Source organism: Stegostoma tigrinum, chromosome 12 (assembly GCF_030684315.1).
Source record: "Stegostoma tigrinum isolate sSteTig4 chromosome 12, sSteTig4.hap1, whole genome shotgun sequence".
NCBI classification, from domain to species: Eukaryota; Metazoa; Chordata; class Chondrichthyes; order Orectolobiformes; family Stegostomatidae; genus Stegostoma; species Stegostoma tigrinum.
Window position 1 is genome coordinate 20,827,860 of NC_081365.1, and position 21,382 is coordinate 20,849,241.

Sequence of the window (21,382 nt, forward strand, 5' to 3'; positions counted from 1 at the left end):
TCTGCATGCATTCGCAAAGGCAAGGACTGATTGGGGATAGTCAGCATGGCATTGTGCTTGGGAAATCATGTCTCACAAACTTGATGGAGTTTTTTGAAGAGGTGACCGAGAAGATAGCTGAAAGCAGAGTGGTAGATGCTGTCTACATGGACTTTAACAAGGCCTTCACCAAGGTTCAGCATGGTAGACTGGTTAGTAAGTTCAGATCACATGGGATCCAGAGGCAATAACCAATTGGATACAAAATTGCCTTGATGGTAGGAGACAGAGGGTGATAGTAGGGGGTTGTTGTTCAGACTGGAGTCCTGCGACCATTGGTTTGCGGCAAGGCTTGTACTGGGTCCTGGCTCCTGGGCCAAACTGTTATTTGACCTTTTATGTAAACAATTTGGATGTGAGTATAGGAGGCACAGTTAGTAAGTTTGTGAAAGACACCAAAATTGGTGGGAAAGTGGACAGTGAAGAAGGTTATCTAAGAGTACAATGGGATTTTGATCAACTGAACCAGTAGGCTGAGGAATGGCAGATGGAGTTTAATTTTGGTAAATGCAAGGTGAAGCACTTTTATAAGACAAACCAAGGCAGGACTTCTATAGTTAAGAGTAGCACCCTGGGGAGTGTCGTCAAACAGAGATCTAGGGGTGCAGGTACATAGTTTCTTGAAAGTGGCATCACAGATTGATAGGGTGGTGAAGAAGGCTTTTGGCATGCTTGCCTTCATTGGTCCGTGCATCAAATGCGGGAGATGGAATGTCATGTTGAGACTGTACAAGTCATTGGTAAGGTCACTTTTGGAGTACTGCATACAATTCTGGTCTCCCTGCTATAGGAAGGATGTTACTTAAACTGGAGAAAGTGCAAAAAATATTAGCAAGGATGTTACTGGAACTGGAGGGGTTGAGATATAAGGAGAGGCTGGATAGGTTGGGACTTTTTTTTCCCCCTAAAGCCTTGGAGGCTGACGAGCGACCCTCTAGACGTTTATAAAATCATGACGAGCATAGACAGCCAAAGTCCTTTTCCCCAGGAGAGGAGAGTCCAAAACTAGAGGGCACAGGTTTAAGGTGAGAGGGGAAAGATTTAAAAGGGACCTAAGGGGCAACTTTTTCACAGAGAGTGGTGTGTATATGGAATGAGCTGCCAGATGAAGTGGTGGAGGCAAGTTCAGTTAATGCATTGAAAAGCTATTTGGACAGTGCATGGACAGGAAAGATTTAGAGGAATATGGGTCAAATTCAGGTAAACGAGACTGTTTGGCTGGATGAGCTAAGGTGAAGGAATCCCTGGCGGTATTGACCTTGTATAGTAGAATTCACCCCAAGGTTTGAGGGGCAGAAGCTTGAATCAGATGTAACAATCTTACAACTGAGTGAAGATAACTACAAAGACACGAGGGAAGAGCTGGCCAGAGTTGATTGGAAGGATAGCTGAGCAGGGAAGGTGGAGTTGCAATGGCAGGAGTTTCCGGGGCTAATTAGGGAGGCACAGCAGAAATTCATCCCAAGGGAAAGGAAATATTTAGGGGAGGATAAAGCAACCAAAGCTGACAAGAAAAGTCAGGAACAGCTTAAAAAGAAAAGGAAATGCATGCAGTGTGGTGAAGATTAGTGGGAAGCTGGAGTTTGGGAAGCCTTTAAAAACCAGCAGAGGGCATCTAAAAATTCAATAAGGAAGTAGATGGTGAATTTTAAGGGGAAGGCAGCTAGTGATATGAAAAAAAATTGCAGATATTTAAGAGGTAAAGAGTGAGACAAAAGTGGACACTGGACCACTGGAAAATGAGGCTGGAGAAGTAGTAAAGGGGAACAGGGAAATGCTGGAGGAACTGAAAAGGTACTTTGCATCAGTTTTCACAGTGGAAGACACCAACAGCATACCAGAACTTGAAGAGAGGCGGGAGGTGAAGGTGAGTGTAGTGACGATCATTAAGGAGTAAATATTGAGGAAGCTGAAATATCTGAAGGTGGGATCAATCACTTGGACTGGATTGACTATATCCCAGGGTTCTGGAGGACACAGTTGAGGAGATTGTGGAGGCATTGTTGGGGATCTTTCAGGAATCACCAGAGTCATGTAGGGTCCCATACGACTGGAAAATGAGGAATATAACACCCTGTTTAAGAAAGGGTGGATGCAGAATTCAGGAAATTATAGGCCTGTTAGCCTGACCTTGGCCGTTGGGGAGATTTTAGAATCCATTATTAAGCATGAGATTGCGGAGTACTTGGAAGTGGATGGTAAAATAGGGTGGAGTCTGCACGGCGTTATCAAGGGGAGGTCATGCCTGACAAATTGGTTCGAATTCTTTGAGGAGCTAATGAACCAGTGGACATGATCCATTTGGATTTCCAGAAGGATATCGATAGGCCGGGAGAATGGGCCAGAATCTGGCAGGTGGAGTTTAATGTGGGTAAGTGCAGGCTTATCTATTTTGGCTGGAAAAATAAAGGGAAAAATTATTATTTAAATGGGAAATGGATTCAGAGTGCATCAGTGCAGAGGGATACAGGTGTCCTTGTGCATTACTTGTAGAATGTGGGTATACAGTTGCAGCATATATTAAGAAAGGCGAATGGAATTTTGGCATTTATTGTAAATGGACTGGATTTTTAGAAGAAAAGTGTTGTCACAATTATATAAGGTGTTGGTGAGACCGCACCTGGAGTATTGTCTTGTTTTGGTGTCCTTACTTGAGGAAGGAAGTGGTCGCACTGGATGCAGGTTAAGAGGCGGTTCACCAGATTGATTCCCCGGAATGAATTGGCTATCATATGAAGAGCCATTGAATAACTTGGGCCTGTACTCGCTGGAGTTCAGAGGAATGGACGTGGGTGAAGCGTAGGATTTGATTGATGTATATAAAATGCTGAAAGAGATTGTTACGGTGGATGTTCCCCCGTGTGTCAAACAAGAGGTCACAGATATAGAGTGAGAGGAGGTAGGTTCAGAACTGAGGCGAGGAGAAATCACCTCTGTGTCCGAGGGTCGTGAATCTGTGGAACTCCCTGCCCCAGGGTACAATGGAGGCAGAATCAATTAACAGGTTGGAGAAAGAAATAGATATATTTCTGATGAAAATCAGGGTAAAGGGCTACAGGGAGCAGGCAAAAACGTGGAGTTGAGACCAGGAGAAGATCAGCCAAGATCATGGTAAATGGTGGGAGAGGGCTCAAAGGGCTGAATTACCCATGTTTCTAGGCTTTTGAGAGAGCTGCCCAAGAGGCTGATAAATAAATTAAGAGCCCATGGTGTTAGGGACAAGGTACTGGCATGGATAGAGGATTGGCTGGCTGGCAGAAGGCAGAGAATGTGGATAAAGGGGGCCTTGTTCAGAATGGCAGTGGAGATCTGCAGAGGTCAGTGTTGGGATCACAGCGGTTCATATTATACATTAATGATCTAGATGGAGGAACTAAGGACATTGTTGCTATGTTTGCAATAACACAACGAGGGTTGAGGAGGTGGGAAGGCTGCAGAAGGACTTGGACAGGCTAGGAAACTGTGCGAAGAAGTGCCAGACAGAATACAATGTGGGAAAGTGTGAAGTTATCCACTTGGTGGCAAAAAACAGAAAAATGTTTTCTAAATGGGGAAAGGCTGAAATGGAGAAATTGGAGAATCCTGGAGTGCAAAAGGGTTTGGAATTCCTAAGGCAGGATTCTCTTACGGGTAACGCGCTGGTGCAGTTAGCAGCTTGGAAGGCAAATGTAACGTTAGCATTCACTTCGGGAGTGCTAGAATACAACAGCAGACTGTTACTGTTGAGGCTGTAAAAGGCTCTGGTAAGACTGCATTTGGAATATTGTGAGCAGGTTTGTGTCCAGTATCTAAGAAAGGATGTGCTGGCTTTAGAAGAGTCCAGAGGAGGTTCACAAGAATGATCCCAGGAATGAGGGGCATATGAGGAGTGGTTGAGGACTCTGGGTCTATACTTGATGGAGTTTCAAAGGATAAGGGGGATCTGATTGAAACTTACAGAATAATGACAGGCACAGGTACAGTGAATGTGGAGAAGATAGTTCCACGAGAAGGAGAGGCTAGGACCTGAGGGCACTGCCTCAGAATGAAGGGATGACCCTTTAGAATTGAGATGAGGAAGGATTTCTTCAGCCAGAGGACAGTTAATCCGTGGAGCTCATTGCTGCAGAAGGCTTTGCAGGTAAAGTCATTGAGTCTATTTAAGACAGGTACAAATAGGTTCTTGATCAGCAAGGGGATCAACGGTTATGGGGAGAAGGCAGGAGAACAGGGTTAAGAAAGATATGAGCCATGATTGAATAACAGAGCAGACTAAATGGGCCATATAACCTAATTATGTTGCTATATCTTGTGGCCTTAGTTGTGCAAGTAGTTGGATGGTATCAGTCGCCCTAGGGCTCCTATTGCTCATTGCAATGTAGTGTTGCTGTAGGAAAGAAATAAGCATCTAGAAGCCTTACAAAATTGGGATAAGGCTATGCAGTTCCCCTATAGCCTGGGTGGTGAAGAACAGGTACTAGACTGCCCTGTGAAATTATATCCCAGTTTGAGTTGCAGTCTTCAGCAGAGAGAGTCCAAGAAGAAATACACATTGCCATTTGGAAGAGAATGCACATTTATGTGCAATATTGATTCAGTTCCAGCCAGATAAACAAGTGTGATGTAGACACTTAAACGGAATAGCCTGTAAGATTGTAATTAAGCCTGTCAATTTTGCACAGCCAACATCAGTCATGAACCAGATTTTGTGCAGCTGAGGAAGTGGCTTAAAAAGAAGGGCTTTGATGGCTTCTACTTGGTGCCAGCAGATTTTCCAGGTACGTGACTTCATTTTATATTGAGGGTCCCTCCCTCATAAACTTGCTTCAACATTTAAATAGTCACTGAATGAACAAGGGCGGGGTACAGCTAGAGCATTTCATATTGTGTTGTGATACTGTATATTTATTTTAATGTCAGGGGTATTTTCCTACTTAGATATACCTGTATGCACAAATATCAAACTAGGGTTAACCACAACTTTATGCACTAAGGGCTGCAACAATTCAAAAAGGCAGCTTACCACACTTTATCAAGGGCAATTAGAAATAAGCAATAAATAATGGCCTAGCTAGTGAGGCCCCTCTCCTTTGACCAAATGGACCAAGATTGGATTACAGTGTTCACAATTCAGTTTTATTCAGTCTGACTGCAGTCTCCTTTTGAGTAAGGTGGGCACGGTGGGATGGAATGTCTTATTTCCCACTCCAACTCTATTTTGAATCAGTCCCTTCCTTCTCGTCTACCTATCCCTCTCGTTTGTTGCCATTACATTGCCTCTCACAGCTTTTGCATGTAAATTGGTAATTGATTTAGAAACACTTGGGAAAGAAAAATGTTCAGCTGTAGCCTGAGAGGCTGTAGAGGTGCTATGATAGCCCTACCTCTGGATTTAAGCCCCATCTGCTCCAGAATGTGCAATAACATCTCTGAACATGTTGATTATAAAATACCTCACAGTGAAGCTTAAGGGCTCTTGTGGCACAGTGGTAGAGCCCCTGCCTCTGAGTTAGTGGCGTTGGATGCAAATCTCATCTGCTTCAGAGGTGTGTTGTAAGATGTCTGATATCTGATTGTGAAGCATGTTTGAATACAGCAAGTAAATTGTGCTGATAAGTTCACAATTTGTTTCTTGAGCCTGGTGGAAATAAACAATGAAAATTAAATTAGCGTGTCTGTTTTGAAAGCGCCTTTGTGCCTGTGGACCTGTGGTACTTTCAAAAGCAATTAGTAACAGCTATCTTTTTCTACTGTTATTTGATATGTAGATTCATATCTTTAAAGTAATTATTTTAAAACGTAGGCTTTACAAAGTCAGAGATTGGCAGAGGCGTATTGACAGATATCAGTGCTTGTGCGAATTCCATTAGTGTCACATTTAAAATGTCAGCATGTCAGTGTTTTCACTCTCATCTCTGAATAACAAGGTGACATCAAGGCCCACATTTCAAAGTCGATACGAGCTGTCTGGTGATATCCTCTCTACAAAGTTAAAAAGGCCTCTTTTGATAAGTTGTTACATAATGTTACATTCTTTTGAGCACCCTCAACTTCCAAAAGGCAGCCTAAATTACCCAAAAGAAAATAGTGCTATAGTCGCAGGTTTTATTAATAATTAGTGTTCTGCAGGAAAACTGATTTAGTGCCAAGCCAACAGTAAAGGGATCTGATGATTTTGCAGATTTGTGACCCAAGGTTCTAGCACAGCGAGGTTTTTTTCCACACAGAATCACTTGTAGATTCATTATGGTGTTTATTTTGAGTTTTTAATGGTGGTATGTAAATGTGGTCATTACTAGTAATCTAATTGTATAAGTAATATGTATATTTTTTTGAAACCATTCTCTGAATATTGCCAAAGAATAAATAATACTTGTGTACATTCTTTTTCATTCAGGTATCGGCAGAGGATTAATGACCAGAAAAGCACTTGAGGTCAGTGATTTGAATAGTGAATTCCATCAATTTGTTTCTCATTAGGTTATTTATGGAGATTATAAGAACATCACATTTTGGGATTGTGCTTTTAAAAGTCATGTAGCGTGAACGTGATTAAAATGGTATCAGAGATAATGGGAACCGCAGATGCTGGAGAATCCGAGATAACAAAGTGTGGGGCTGGATGAACACAGCAGGCCAAGCAGCATCTCAGGAGCACAAAAGCTGACGTTTCGGGCTTAGACCCAAAGGTGAAGGGGTTTGTTTGAGCTGTGCTGATGTGTGCTTGGGTGATGAGGCCGTTAAAGATTAAAATGGGACAAATGATGTAAGACATTCATACTTGAAGACACTGGTAAAGGCAGTTGTGATGCCAGTGGGCAGAAAGTATTGAAAATATTAGATTGTAAATAGTTGTGCTTTAGGATATGCATTTCCTTCCAAAGGTGAAAGAGAGTTGTCCTCTCAAGCGTCACTTCAGCATTTCCACCTGGATAGAAGGCCCATGTGATTCGAAGTACTACGGGGGGGATGCAGAGTAAGCCCTTGTAAGAATCAGGTTGTAGCCTTTTCTAAAATATGACTTGCAAGTGTGTTAGTCTGCCAGCGTCTGAGCTGGGGATGGCTGAAAGCAGAATGTCTGCGCTGAAATATGGGTGGAACTTCACACTCAAATTGATTTTATGAATTTGTGAAGAGTTAAAATGAAGTTGTAAAATTTGCCTGGCTTGTGCTGGAGAGAAATTACCTCAATGTTAAGGATCATACTGAGAATCATATAGTACAGAAGAGGCCCTTCAGCCCATTGTGTTTGTATCAACAAAAACTACTCTTAAACCCCTATTAGACTCACTTCCCAGTACTTGACCCCTGTATTGAATGTTTGTAGATCATAGAATCTCTATAGTATGGAAACAGGCCATTTGGCCCAACAAGTCCACACCACCCCTTCAAAGAGCATCCTACCCAGACCCATTCACCTACCCCTGTACTTCCCACGGGTAACCCACCCAACCCAAACATTCCTCGCAACTATGGGCAATTTAGCATGGCCAACCCACCTACCCTGCACATCTTTAGACTGTGGGAGGAAACTGGAGCACCCAGAGGAAATCCACGCAGACACGGGGAGAACATGCAAACTCCACACAGACAGTCACCTGAGGTTGAAATCGAAACTGGGTCCCTGGTGCTGTAAGGCAGCAGTGCTAGCCACTGTGCCGTCCCTTTTGCCTGCATTCTGCGGGAAGGACTTTGAGAATTCCGACACTTATTAAGAATGGTTGGAAAGCTGGAAAAGGAGGGATCTTGGAATTTGGGAAATTCATGCTCGGCACTGAGATGATTTCACAATTCCCTAAGTGAAATGGCAGTATTTGCCTTGAACCTGTGAGTGGTTGAGGGAGCAAAAGACAGAGTCCTTTACCTGCTCCGACACTAAATGGTTACTTTCTGCGTGCTGAAGCTGAGTTATTTCAAGCAAGACAGTTGCCACACGTTAATGTCATATGTTAATGGATAATGTAAGAGTTGACTATGATTCTACAATGAAGCTGTTGCGTCCAGACCAAATCATAAAGTAGGAACCAACTGTGGGGAGGCCTAGTGGTATTTGACCGTTCAATTGCTCAACCAGGTACTTTTTAAAGGTTGTGAGGTTTCCTGTCTCGATTGAAAGTTGCAGGAATGCAGAAGTTGTCAGGAAAATAACAGAAATAAATCCTCAGGATAAAAATGATTTGGACTAATTCTGGGCAAATTGAATGTTGCCTAGGGAACAATGTAAAATATCCCTGTGAATTGTGTTTTCTTGGTTGTGTTAAAAATAATAGCGTATTTTCTGTGTGGTTTAAAATAGAAATTGGCTGCAAAGATAGTGCTTATTGACTAGTGCTTTTATTCTTTTTTTTACAGTAAACGTCATACAACATGAAACTTTGTCATGTCCATTCAACTATTAAGCTGTGAATTTATTTTAAAAAGTTATCAGTCTCGATGAAGATGATATTACTTTCCTCATCCTCTTTCTTTTCAAATGCTTTGTCCCAGGTGAAGTGGCTTGTTGTTCAGTTTGCAGTTTTTCTTTGGGTCCCTGATACTCATCAATGTTAGCAGTGTATGGGACTCAGTTAACTATGTGATTGGGCTGGTCTTTCACCTTGGTGCGGCTGACAAATGGTACACTGAGTTCTGAAAAAGTCACTTTGTTCCCTAGGAGATGCTGTTTTGTGTGGGTGAGACTTTTATCTCTTCTTAACACACTTTCTCCAATTTGAGGTAGGAGCTATGGGGGCCGATTAAATGTTTTAAGTTTCAGCTCAGATTCTCTGTTGCCTAGTCCTGCTTCTTGAAAAAGCAATGTAGCAAGTATGTATAATGTAAAGCCACTCTGTTTGGTTTCTTCCTTAGCCGGGAGATCTTGTTATTGCATTACCTGAGGAATGTCTGCTCACTACCAGCACTATCCTAAGGGGTTATTTGGGTGAATACATTAAGAGGTAAGTTATGTCCGTTGTGCTAGGTTCTGTTGTATTAATCCAGTAGAAGTCAACTTATAAAAGCAGGTGACCTTACTTAATGGAGACTGAATGTAATCCAACCGACGATGGTAGACATAAAACAAGTATTTTATTCCTGAATATATTTCTTTGCAAAACTTTATTGGAGGGTGAGGTTCAAAGTGCAAAGCTAACAACTCTTTAATAGTTGTGTGATGACAAGAGAGCTGCAGTCAAGTGTGTAAATAAACCCCAGCTTCGTCTTTTATCTGCATCGTGAGGGAAGGACTTTGAGAATTCCAACAGGCATTAAGAATGGTTGGAGGGCTGGAAAAGGAGGGATCTTGGAATCTGGGAGATTCATGCTCGGCACTGAGATGATTTCACAGAATTCTGCAAATGAAATGGCTGTATTTGCCTTGAGCCTATGAGTGGTTGAGGAAGCCAAAGGCAGCGTCCTTTGCCTGCTCCAACACTAAATGGTTACTTTCTGTGTACTGAAGCTAGTTATTACAAGCCAGACAGTTGCCACACATTAATGTCACATGTTAATGGATAATGTAAGAGTTGATGTAAAATTCTACAATGAAGCTGTTAAGTCCTGGCCAAATCATAAAGTAGGAACCAATTGTGGGGAGATCGAGTGATATTATCATTGGATTGTTAATCCAAAGACCCTGGTAGTGTCTGGGACACCGGTTCGAATCCTGCTGTGGCAGATGGTGGGATTTGAATCAATTTTTTTAAAAAACCTGGAATTAAGAGTCTAATGATGACTGTGAAATCATTGCCAATTGTCGGGGAAAAACCCATCTGGCTCACTAATGTTCTATGGGGAAGGAAACTGCCATCCTTACCTGGTCTAGCTTATATGAGACTCAGCAACGTGGCTGACTAAAGACTTTGGGCAAAGATCTGTAGCTCGGGTTGTGGGTGAGGTTGTTGACTCGCTCCCCGAGCTGGCTTGTTCTCGTTCAGACTTTTCATCACCATACTAGGTGCCAGCAGAGCCTCCAATGAAGCGATATTATTCTACTCCGCTTGGAATTTATACCATCCGGTCCATTACGGTGAGTACTGTCATTTCCGGATTTGATCTGTATAAATTCCAAGCGGAGTAGAATAACATCGCTTCATTGGAGGCTCTGCTGATGCTGTCACCTAGCATGGTGATGAAAAGTCTGAACGAGAACAAGCCAGCTCGGCGAGCGAGTCAACAACCTCAGTGTTATTGACTCTTAACTGGCCTCTGAGCAATTCAGGATGGGTAATATTAAATGGCCATTTAAATATATTATTAAATATTAAATTTTGGCCGCGCCAGTGATGCCGTCATCCTGTGAATGAATAAAGAGAAACCTGTGTAAGCTACAGAACCTCATGTTTCCACGCACGACCTTACAGGATGCGTTCTGAGGTCAAACACAACTCAAGAGTTTAGTGGATAAACCCAATGGCTGTACAAGACAATTAAATTTGTCTTTCATTTTGAGTAGATGCCTTTTGAGAATTCTTATAAGATCATAGGATCAGGACTCAGCTATTCAACCAGCTTTTGATTTACTTAGCAATGCCAAGCACAGAAATATTGCTGTCATTCAGTTTTATCATTTTCAAAAGACAACCTTTGTTGAATTCTGAAAAATATTTTTCTCTATCTAGTGACGCTCAACCTGGTCAACAGTATTCCTAAATCACTTTATCTGTGCATAATGAGTATGCTTAATAAGCTTTAATGTGTTCTTAAAAAAAATCCCCCACTTTCTGCACAAATGCAGGGAAATGAGACAAATGGAATAGCTCTTCCAGCGTGCTGACACACGTCATCAATCGAATAGTCATCTTCAGTGCTGCAAAATTAAATGATTCCATAAATTCCCCATTGTGCTTGCTGCAGCATGTCTCATTAGTGACATCTGTTTTTGCGCCCTTAGCAATTGAAGTTTCTTTTGTACAGCATGTTATATTTGTACTGTTGAAATTTTTCATTTATTATTTTTAGGTGGAAGCCTTGTTTGTCTCCCCTCCAAGCCTTGTGTACTTTTCTCATTACTGAGAGACATTTTGGGAGCCGGTCTCCATGGAAGCCCTACATTGATGTGTTACCGGAGACGTACATATGCCCAGTTTACTTAACAGAGGAAGTAATTGAGCTGTTTCCCAGCTATCTGGTTAGGAGGATTCAGGAGCAAAAGAGAGTGGTTCAGGAGCTATACCTTGCTTCAAAATGCTTCTTCGGCTCCCTGCAGCCCTTATTCTCGGAGCTTGTAGAGAATGTTTTTACTTACAACGCCTTCCGCTGGGCTTGGTGCAGTATCAACACCAGGACGGTTTATATGGAACATGAGCAGAGTGAGTTTTTGTCCCGAGAACCAGATATCTATGCCTTGGCACCGTACTTGGATCTCCTGAATCACAGTCCATCTGTTCAGGTGAGAAAACAGGCTCATGTCCAAAAAGCCAGTGCTGTCATGGTAGGATGCATCATCATACATTTAGTGCACACCTTCTTGACAAATATTGCGCATTCACGGCTCATGGCAACAGCAGTGGTTGCTTTGAAGTTAAGCGAATTTAATCCTTAAAAGGGGTCTGTTCCGTGCACCACCACCATCCCAGGCCGGGATTGTGGTTTACGTTTTTGAAATGATTGTATATTTCCAACTGGAAATCTGAAACAGGTGTGGAAATCGTTGGAGAAACTTAGCAGGTCTGGCAGCACCTGTGGAGTGAAAGCAGAGTTCATGTTTCGAGTCCTTCTACAGAACTGATTTAGTTGCGTTATTTTGAATGACCTACTCCAAATTCTGCACTGGCACACATCCCTCTTTGTATAATTCAAGTAACTTTCGTATATAATGTTGCAGGAAAAGCACAAATTCCGTTCTCTTTTATACATGTTGCTGCATTCATTTTCGGATTTTTGGATTGTTTTCTATCTCTTCATACATTCAATTGGCAATCTCGCCAGATGCTTTTCACATTATTCTGAGAGGAGTGAAATGTTAATATCATTTCCCACAGGAAGGAACAAGTTGATTTAGAGCCAACCTGCACCTCTAATCAATCTTCTCCTAGCAACTGTTTTCAGAGCTGGGAAGGGAGCAGGTACTGAGCTCCCTGTCCTCTTGCTGCTCTGCTTTCTCACCAGGGGATCTCAATGTGAGGAAAGGATGAAGGGGCTGGAGGAGGGTAAAGGATTTGGGTATGTCAGAAAGGCAGCAAAGTTCAGGGGTTTAACAAAAGCAGCCTGCACTTTTATTGCACCTTTTGTGTCATGAAAAACATCCACGATGCTTCACAAAAACGTAATCAGACAAAAGTGGATGCTGACCACGGGAGAAGGTCAGAAGTCACATGACCCCAGATTATAGTCCAACAGGTTTATTTCAAATTGCAAGCTTTCAGTGGGCAGCCCCTTCATCAGTTGCCTTTGCTCTGAAAGCTCTTCATTTAAAATAAACCAGTTGGACTATAACCTGGTGTCATGTGACTTCTGACCTTGTCCACCCCAGTCCAACACTGGCACCTCCACATCATCACCACAGGAAACAATGTAAGCAGGAAATCTAAAATCATGGCTCAAGGAAGTGGTTTTAAAGAGGGTCTCAAAGATGTGCTTTTTTTTAAAGTTCTTACGTGGGATGTGGGCAGCTCAGGCTATGTCAGAAGTTATTACCCATCCCCAAAACAACTAGAGAAAGTGGTGGTGCCTTCAACTGAGACAGTCCATGTTGGGTAAGAATATCCACAGTTCTGTTAGGGAGGGAGCTCCAGGGTTTTGATTCAGAAACAGGTGAGAGAATGGTGATAACTTAAAGAACAGGATGATGTCAGGAACTTGCAGGTGATGATGATCCTCGGCATTTTCTGCCATTGTCCTTCCATCTGGTAAAAATTGCAGGCAATGGAAGCTCAGTCGGGTTACATCAGTACATACTCACTACTGCCCCTAATGTGCTGTGGTGAAGGAAGAGATTGGTGAAGGTAATGGGTGGGGTGCCAGTCAAATGGATTGCCTTGACCTGGATGGTTGCGTTTGATTGTGAAGTCAAAATCTTCAGAATTTTGGGAATATGTTTTAATGAGGGACCACTCTGTTAAATCCAAAACAAATCAAAAGTATCTATTGAACCAGGTTCCTGCCTACGATCTGATGTGTTCATTAATAACGTGATCTGGGATCATGAGAGTTACACAAGAGGCCAGATGTTGAACAACGGAGAGGGACAAGTTGTAAGCCTGTAAAGGGGTGAGGCCATGAGAGAGTTAAACAAGGGGAATGACAATTCTGTTTGGAAGGCATCAGGAGTTGATTTAAATTGGGTTTAACTCTTATTTCTATTCTTGCAGATAACAGCTGCTTTCAACCAGAAAACCAAACATTATGAAATTCGAACAGTGACAAAGTGCAGGCGATATGAGCAGGTGTTCATCTGCTATGGGCCGCATGGCAACCAGCGGCTCCTACTGGAATATGGATTTCTCACAAAGAGTAATCCACACAATGTTGTTTATGTCAGTAAAGGTGAGGCTGCAACAAATGAGCTGAAGGCTGACTGTACTTCTGATGAGTCTATTTGACTGTTCTCTGTAACGTGGAACATTTTACACAAGAGCTGGCAGTTAGGATCCCTATTTCCTTAGTTACTTTTTGACTCTTCTCCAGTTTGCCAGCTGCACTTCAGGTTGAAAAAAAATTAGGAATAGTTCACTTCCCCAGCAGTAAATGATACTTTGAAATGAGCCACCAGAAAATGTTTAAGATCAGGCATTTTGTGGGCAACGTTAACTGATGGGAAGTCCATGGGACAACGGTAATTATTTCTACCTCATCCAATATCAATATAGGACTTTGGTTCGGCCACATTTGGAGTACTGTGTACGGTTCTGGTCGCCACATTACCAAAAGGATGTGGATGCTTTGGAGAAGGTGCAGAGGAGGTTCACCAGGATGTTGCCTGGTATGGAGGGTGCTAGCTATGAAGAGAGGTTGAGTGGATTAGGATTATTTTCATTAGAAAGACGGAGATTGAGGGGGGACCTGATTGAGGTCTACAAAATCATGAGGGGTATAGACAGGGTGGATAGCAAAAAGCTTTTTCCCAGAGTGGGGCACTCAATTACTAGGGGTCATGAGTTCAAAGTGAGAGGAGGAAAGTTTAAGGGAGATATACGTGGAAAGTTCTTTACACAGAAGGTGGTGGGTGCCTGGAACGCATTGCCAGCGGAGGTGGTAGACGCAGACACGTTAGCATCTTTTAAGATCTATTTGGACAGGTACGTGGATGGGCAGGGAGCAAATAGACACAGACCGTTAGAAAATAGATGACAGGTTAGACAGAGGATCTTGATCAGCGCAGGCTTGGAGGGCCGAAGGGCCTGTTCCTGTGCTGTAGGTTTCTTTGTTTCTTTGATTTCATTTAGAGAGTAAATTCCACATGGATATTTCTGAGGCCTTGACTTTATCTACAAGCAGGGATAATTTAAATTTGTGTTTCCTTTCTTGATTTGTCAGCTTGGTGATGTTTCAGGATTCTCTTGGTGCAGATTTAAAGTTTATCTCTGGGATGTAGGGCAGACAGCATTTATTGCCTGTTCCTTGCTACCCTGGATGAGTTGATGCTGAGCTGCCATCTTGAATTGTTGCAGTCCTTTTGGTGTAGCTGCACCCACAATGCCATTAGGTAGAGAGTTCCTGGATATTGACCCAGCAACAGTGAGGGAACAGTGATGTATTTCCAAGTCAGGATGGTGAGTGGCTTGGAGGGGAATTTGTGGGTGATACATTAATTGTCCATACCGAATTGCAGCCAGAAGAGAGTTGCTGTGGAGCTGGAGTCAGATGTAGGCCGGATCAGATGGCAGCTTTCCTTCCCTGAAGGGCATTAGTAAACTAGATGGATTTTTACAATTGACATTGGTTACAGCATTGCCACTAGGCTAGCATTTTGTTCGAAACTTTTATTGAATTCAATTTTAATGACCTACCATGTCTTCAAACCCATGTCCCCAGAACTTGAGCTCAGGTTCTGGAATACTCATCCCAGTGACATTAGCGCCAGGCCAGTGCCTCCCTTGGTCTTTGTGAGGTGCTTTCTACAGAGCCTTGGTGAATTTCTGCGGCACCTCTTATAGATACTATACACTACTGCTATTGAGCGTCGGTGGTTGGACTGAGTGAGTGTTCTGGTTGTGGTGCTGTACAAGCTTTGTACCAGGTGGTGTCAAGTTTCCTGGATGTTGTTGAAGCTTCACCCGTCCAGGGGAGGGCCAAGGCTTCCATCTTATTCCAGAGTTTTGCCTTGTAGATGATGGACAGGCTCTGGGGAGTCAAGAGGTGAGGATGTTGATAGACCAGAAACTGAACTGGACGAGACATACAAGAGCAGGTCAAAGGCTAAGAATCCTCTCCTGGGATTAGTACTTTTAGGCAGAGGGGAGTTTTTTTTTCCCCTTCATTCTTTCAAGGGAGGCAGGCGATGTTAGCACGGCCCGCTTTTGTTGCCTATCCCTGATTGGCTTGGTAGGCCATTCAGAGGGCAGGTCAATCAGATTGCTGCGGATCTGGAGTTACGGGTAGGCTACCTAGGGCAGATTTCATTCTCTGAAGGTATCAATTGACGAGATGAGTTTTTTACGACAGTCGATGATAATAGACATGTCAACGTCACTGTGACCAGTTTCACATTCCAGACTGATGAGGTGAATTTAGATTTCGCCAGCTGCCTTTGTGAGATTTGAACCTACAACCCCACTGCATTAGCCTGGGCCACTTGGTAACTAGTGTGGTGACATTACCACTATGCCACCATCTCTGATCGTGGGCAGGTTGTCAGGATACCCTCAGACTTTTTTTTCTAGTTCAGTTTTATTCCTGGTTTGTATCATTACTTATTGAATAAATGAAAAAGGTAGAGCTTTAAATTTGAAGTCATACTTGTTAACGTTGCTTTCAGAACTCCTTTGTAATCATGTTTCTGAAAAGTACGAACTGGTGGACAGAAAGCTGCAGTTTCTACAGGATGAGGGCCTCCTGGAGTAAGTATTATGGTGTCTGATGGCTGTTTAATGTCATTTTATTGGGGAAAGCAGATATCTCAATTAACAAAAACTGAAAGATTTGCAGATTATGTACATCAGAAACAAAAATATAAATTGCTGGAGAAACTCAGCAGGTCTGGCAGCATCTGTGGAGAAAGAAACAAGTTTAATGTTTTGACTCCAGCAGCCCTCCTTCAGAAGAGCTAGCAGCTTGGAGAAGCTGGTATTTATGTTGATGTGGGGTAGAAAATGAGTCAAGGAATAGGTGGCGGTGGAGTGCAGATAGGGAGAGAGAAGAAAAGAATCCCCTTTGCCTGCCTAACTTTTTCTTTCTTCCTTTCTTTCTCGCTCTCTCTCTCTCTCTCGTTCTCGCTCGCTCGCTCTCTCGCTCTCTCTCTCTCTCTCTCGCTCTCTCTCTCTCTCGCTCTCTCTCTCTCTCGCGCTCTCTCTCTCTCTCTTGCTCGCTTTCTCTCTCTCTCTCTCTCTCTCTCTCTCTCACACACTCTCTCACTGGGCTTCACCTCCTCCGATCCAGTTGAATAACAGATGCCTGGACTCCGTGATGGTAGGAACTGCAGATACCGGAGAATCTGAGATAACAAGGTGTAAAGCCGGATGAACATAGCAGACCAAGCAGCATCAGAGCAGCAAGAAAGCTGATGTTTCGGGCAAGGCCTGAAACGTCAGCCTTCCTGCTCCTCTGATGCTGCTTGGCCTGCTATGTTCATCCAGCTCTACTGACTGGACTCAGTGTTGGTGCAGAGATAGTGGAAGCTGCAGATGCTGGAGAATCCGAGATAACAAAGTGTGGAGCTGGATGAACACAGCAGGCCAAGCAGCATCTTATGAGCACAAAAGCTGATGTTTCTGATGAAGGGTCTAGGCCCGAAACGTCAGCTTTTGTGCTCCTCTGATGCTGCTGGGCCTGCTGTGTTCATCCAGCTACACACTTTGTTATGTCAGTGTTGGTGTGTCTGGAGTGATTTGCTTCAGTCCTGGGGTGGGGTGGGACTGTTCAGGCTGTGGTTCTTTTACGAGGTATAGGCGAGGCCGTGACTCAGTTAGGGTGTGCCGTGTATATTCTATCATTGTCTCCCAAGTGAAAAATACTCCACTAGATTTCGGTGCACAAGAGGTCATAAATGTGACTTTTTTCTTAACAAAGTGGTAAAGTTTGGTGTATTAATCTTTCCACAGCAGGAAATCAGGATGGTCTATTTATTCTCCTCCTCACAGAAATTTTTACAAAAAGCATGCCCAGACTAATTTTGGGAACTTTTGCTTTTGCTGACTTCAAAGGATACTGCACACAGTTTAGAGAATAGTCACATACAGATCAGCGTATTGATTCTCAAGAGTGGGTACAATTATTTTGTGGGAAATTTCTGTCCCGCATCAAGCGATAGGTACCATATCCTGTTCCTTTTGCCATCTGGTCATGAATCAATATTCAGCATGAAGAACTAGGTGACTGTAACACAGATTCGAGAGCTGCAGAATTAGACTCTGCAGTGCCCTGGTGTTGGTTCTGTGGGAGCTGAGGAGTCCAAAGATCGCAGCCAGACTGCTTCTGGCCACTCCTTGCACTACTCATGTTACACTTGCAAGTGTGCTAGTACATGCATGGTACTCTGCATGCCTAGAGATGCAGGTTGGGACAATCAGGATGAAGAAGGCATTCCCAGAGAGCAAAGGTCACCGCTGGATTTCCGTTTTGATTCCTGAGTCTCTTGGCCTGGTGCCTGCCACATTACCGACATTTCAAAGCGATCGTGTATTGCTGTATGGGGAGCTATCAGTAACTCGAAAAGGAATCATGGAAGTGTAGAGTTTTACAGTACAGAAGGAGGTCATGTGACCTGTCATGTCTGTACCAGCTTCTGAAACAGTTACCCAGCTAGTCTCTTTCTCCAGCCCTATCTCGTCACCCTCTAAATCCATCACTTTCAAGCAAACATCCAACTTTCTTTTGTAACCTCCTACGAAATCCACCTCCACAACACTCACAGGGAGCACATTCCAAATCCTAACAATTCTAAGTAAAACTGATTCTCCTCATTTCACTCCTGGTTTGCTGGCTGACAATCTTGAAATTGTGACCCCTAGTTACTGAAAAACCAACTAGGAGAAACAAAATATCCTCTTTACCCTGGCAAAATTATTCATAATTTTTAACACCTCAGTGAGGTTACTTCTTGATCTTACAGTTCTGAGGAAGGGTGACCAGACCTGAAACGTTAACTCTGATTGTTTTTTTCTTCACAGATGCTGCCAGACCTGCTGAGCTTTTCCAGCAACTTTGTTTTTGTTCCTGATTTACAGCATCCACAGTTCCTTTGGTTTTTTTTTAACCTCTTAATTTTCTCTGCTCCAAGGAGAATAAGCTCAACTTCTTTAATCTTTCCTTGCAATTAAAACTCCTCATTCCTGGTATCATTCTAGTAAATCTTCTTTGCACTGTGTCCAGGGCTTTAACATCCTGCCTTCAATAATGTGCGCAGAACTGAACACAACACTCCAAATGTAGCCTGACCAATGATTTGTGAAGGTGTATCATCACTTCCTTGCTTTTATACTCTCTGCCTTTATTTATAAACCCAAAGGATCGTATTAGCCTTAACAACTGTTTCAATTTGCTTGACCACCTTCAGAGCATAATGTATGTGAACCCTGAGGACTCTCTGCTCCTGTACTTTCCGCAAAGTTGTACCATTGAGTCTGTCTTGTGTCCCCATGTTTCTCCTACCAAAATACGTAACCTCACGTTTATCTGCACTGATATTCATCTGCCAGGCGTCTGCCCATTTAACCAGCTTGTCAATGTCCATCTATCGTCACTCGACATCACCCTCACAATTCACTTTTCTCCCGAGCTGAATAATCATCTGCAAATTTGGAGATTCTGCCATTGACAACCATCTGCAAATCGTTTATGTAAATCAGAAATAGAGTCCCAACACCAATCCCAGGAGAATACCACTTTCAATTCCTGTCCAGTCTGAGAAATGCCCATCTATACCCACCTACATAGGAATATCTGTTTCCTATCTTTTAGCAGCTTCTACTCCATGTTACCAAGAACCCATTAGTTCAAAACATTTCTAATTTGCTAACCAACCTGTCATGTGGCACTGTATCAAATGCTTTCGGAAGGTCTAAATATACATCAATAGCACTACCCTCATCCACTGTGTCACCTTATCAAAGAACTCAATTATGTTTGTCAGACATGACCTGGCCTTGACAAAGCCTTATTGACAGTCCAGTATTAACATATTTTTCTCCAAGTGTATATGCACCATATCGCTTTATTATAGCATTATTCCATTTTCCCGCTGCTGATGTGCAGCTAATCGGTCTGTAGGTTCCTGGGTTTTCCTGTGTTCAGAGAGACCTGGAACATTTCTGTCAACACCAGAGAGAACTTCATAGTTTTCTCTATCACCAGTGACAGAGACACGCGCATGCAGTGCTGTAGATTTGGCTTTAACAATAAAGTGAAAATTTATTACCCTGAAGAATAGAATACATTAATCCAAACTGTTTATATATAATGCACCCTTTGAAACCACCAGTAAAGTACGACCCTTTTAATTCCAGTAGCTTTCAGTTATAGTACTCAAACACATGAGAAAAATACCTTCGTTGACCCATATAGTGTTTGAATTAGCCATGCCTTCCCTTCCTGGTCATGAGAATCTAGCACATTCTTCCTTGATTTGTCCTATAACTGAGCCTAGACTTTCTCAGCATCTCACAGCCATTCTGACCTTGGAACTTCTAAACTAATCTCCTTACGCCAAGGTAACCTCTTTCCTAACAGTCCCGAACTACCTCCCTTTCTCGAAGCTACTGATCTATACATACAGCTTCAGTTGCAATGTCTACAATCCTGGAACCTAAAGGTTTCTTTTCAAGCTTTATCCTAAGTCCAAGAAACAATTCCAGAATCTTCTTTTTGATAGCCTATGACATTACACTGTTCACTTTGTCAGCTCATAAATTCTCAATGTAAACAAAATCCCATTACTCTCTTGAAAGTCCGTCTCTAATACTATGTTTTAAACACCATCACCATGGTTATAGCAATACTTACAGTTAATCCAAGCTGCTACGGTCAAAATGCACCTTCCCTTTAAGAATTAGAGGCTGAGTAAATTTGTGTTACCCACACATGCACATGGGATTGCAGCCAGTCAGCAGTATGTTAAGCTCTGGCTACTTGCCACAGTCATACAGATTATCAGACAGCAGGAATCTTCTGTGCAGTTTTACTTTTAGCAATGTTAATTCAAGGGGGCAAAACAACTCAAACTCTCCTGGACTTCTTTGACATAGTCCCATGGGATCTTTAACATTTAACTGAAAGAAGAGATAGGCTTCAGTGTCTGTGACATTGCATGTACTATGTCCCGTATCAAGGATCGACATACCATGCTCAGGTGCTTAAGCAAGACTTGGATCCACAGTCTCCTTGCTTAGAGGCAAGAGTACTACTGCTGACTTGCTGTTTCCACAACCTGGCTGTAGAGTGGTTCTATGTACACACTGAACCCGCGATCAAATTTAATGATTTTCTCTAACTGTAACCTTTCTACCCACATTGAAAATGACACATTAGTGCCTGGTGTTTTTCTGCAACTCCTTGTTTGTACTGGATAATAATTTGACATTCAGGATGAAATCTGTAATTCACGTGGTTCAGTGGGTTTATCTAATTCATAATAATGCAGTTGAGCAAAGTTTGCTCCCTTTCTGTGCTATTTTAACCAACATGCTGTTGTGGTAGATTTGGTCTGAATCCCCGGCCTTGGAAGGGGATAATCAGTCAAGTTTCCTACACAAGGATAGTATTGATTGACTCCTCAGGATTATTTCTGAATGAATATTGCATGAAGAACTGGATTAGACTCAGCAGTGGTATCTCCGACCACTGCGAAATCTGCTGATGTTGATCAAAATTCACGTCCGGTTGTCGGTCATCTGTGTTTGTAACACTGTAGTTCAGCCAAGAGTGAATGGCTTTGGGTGAACCAGGGCATGGAAAGGGAAATTAATTAGACCAAACCAAACTAAACTGTATCGGGTCACGGTGTGATTCTGCTCCATGGCGGATGAAGGAACACGTTTCGAGCATCCTAGAAATATGACATGCAGAGAGCAGACTATTCCAAAAAAACATTACGTGCCAACATTCAGCTTTGGTCTAAAGTAGGGGCAGGATTTGTGGCAATGGTTTCAGCAAGTCATTCCAGCCAGTTCAGGGATCAATAGGAAACGGCTTTGGAACACTGTTTAGTTGGACAGTCTGGGTAAATTCCTGTGTGTGGGACTGATTGTGAGCTGTCCTGCTGAGAAGAGTTAAAGAGCAGTTGACTATCTCT

At 42.8% G+C, this 21,382-nt stretch overlaps 1 protein-coding gene across 6 annotated transcripts in view; it reads left to right on the plus strand.

The window, feature by feature from the left end:
• The window catches only part of setd4 (SET domain containing 4), a 75,510-nt gene that overhangs the window by 42,130 nt on the left and 11,998 nt on the right, over positions 1 to 21,382 (plus strand). For 4 of the 6 annotated variants that reach the window (XM_059650184.1, XM_059650185.1, XM_048540181.2 and 1 more), the window contains 6 exons: positions 4,701 to 4,796; positions 6,416 to 6,453; positions 8,866 to 8,954; positions 10,957 to 11,386; positions 13,308 to 13,482; positions 15,914 to 15,995. In XM_059650184.1, the coding sequence (XP_059506167.1) occupies positions 6,433 to 6,453; positions 8,866 to 8,954; positions 10,957 to 11,386; positions 13,308 to 13,482; positions 15,914 to 15,995 (797 nt within the window). In that variant the 5' untranslated portion in view covers positions 4,701 to 4,796; positions 6,416 to 6,432. Of the gene's footprint in view, positions 1 to 2,295; positions 2,411 to 4,700; positions 4,797 to 6,415; positions 6,454 to 8,865; positions 8,955 to 10,956; positions 11,387 to 13,307; positions 13,483 to 15,913; positions 15,996 to 21,382 lie in introns of those variants that run through there. The other 2 variants (XM_059650182.1, XM_059650186.1) reach the window with 2 other exon arrangements.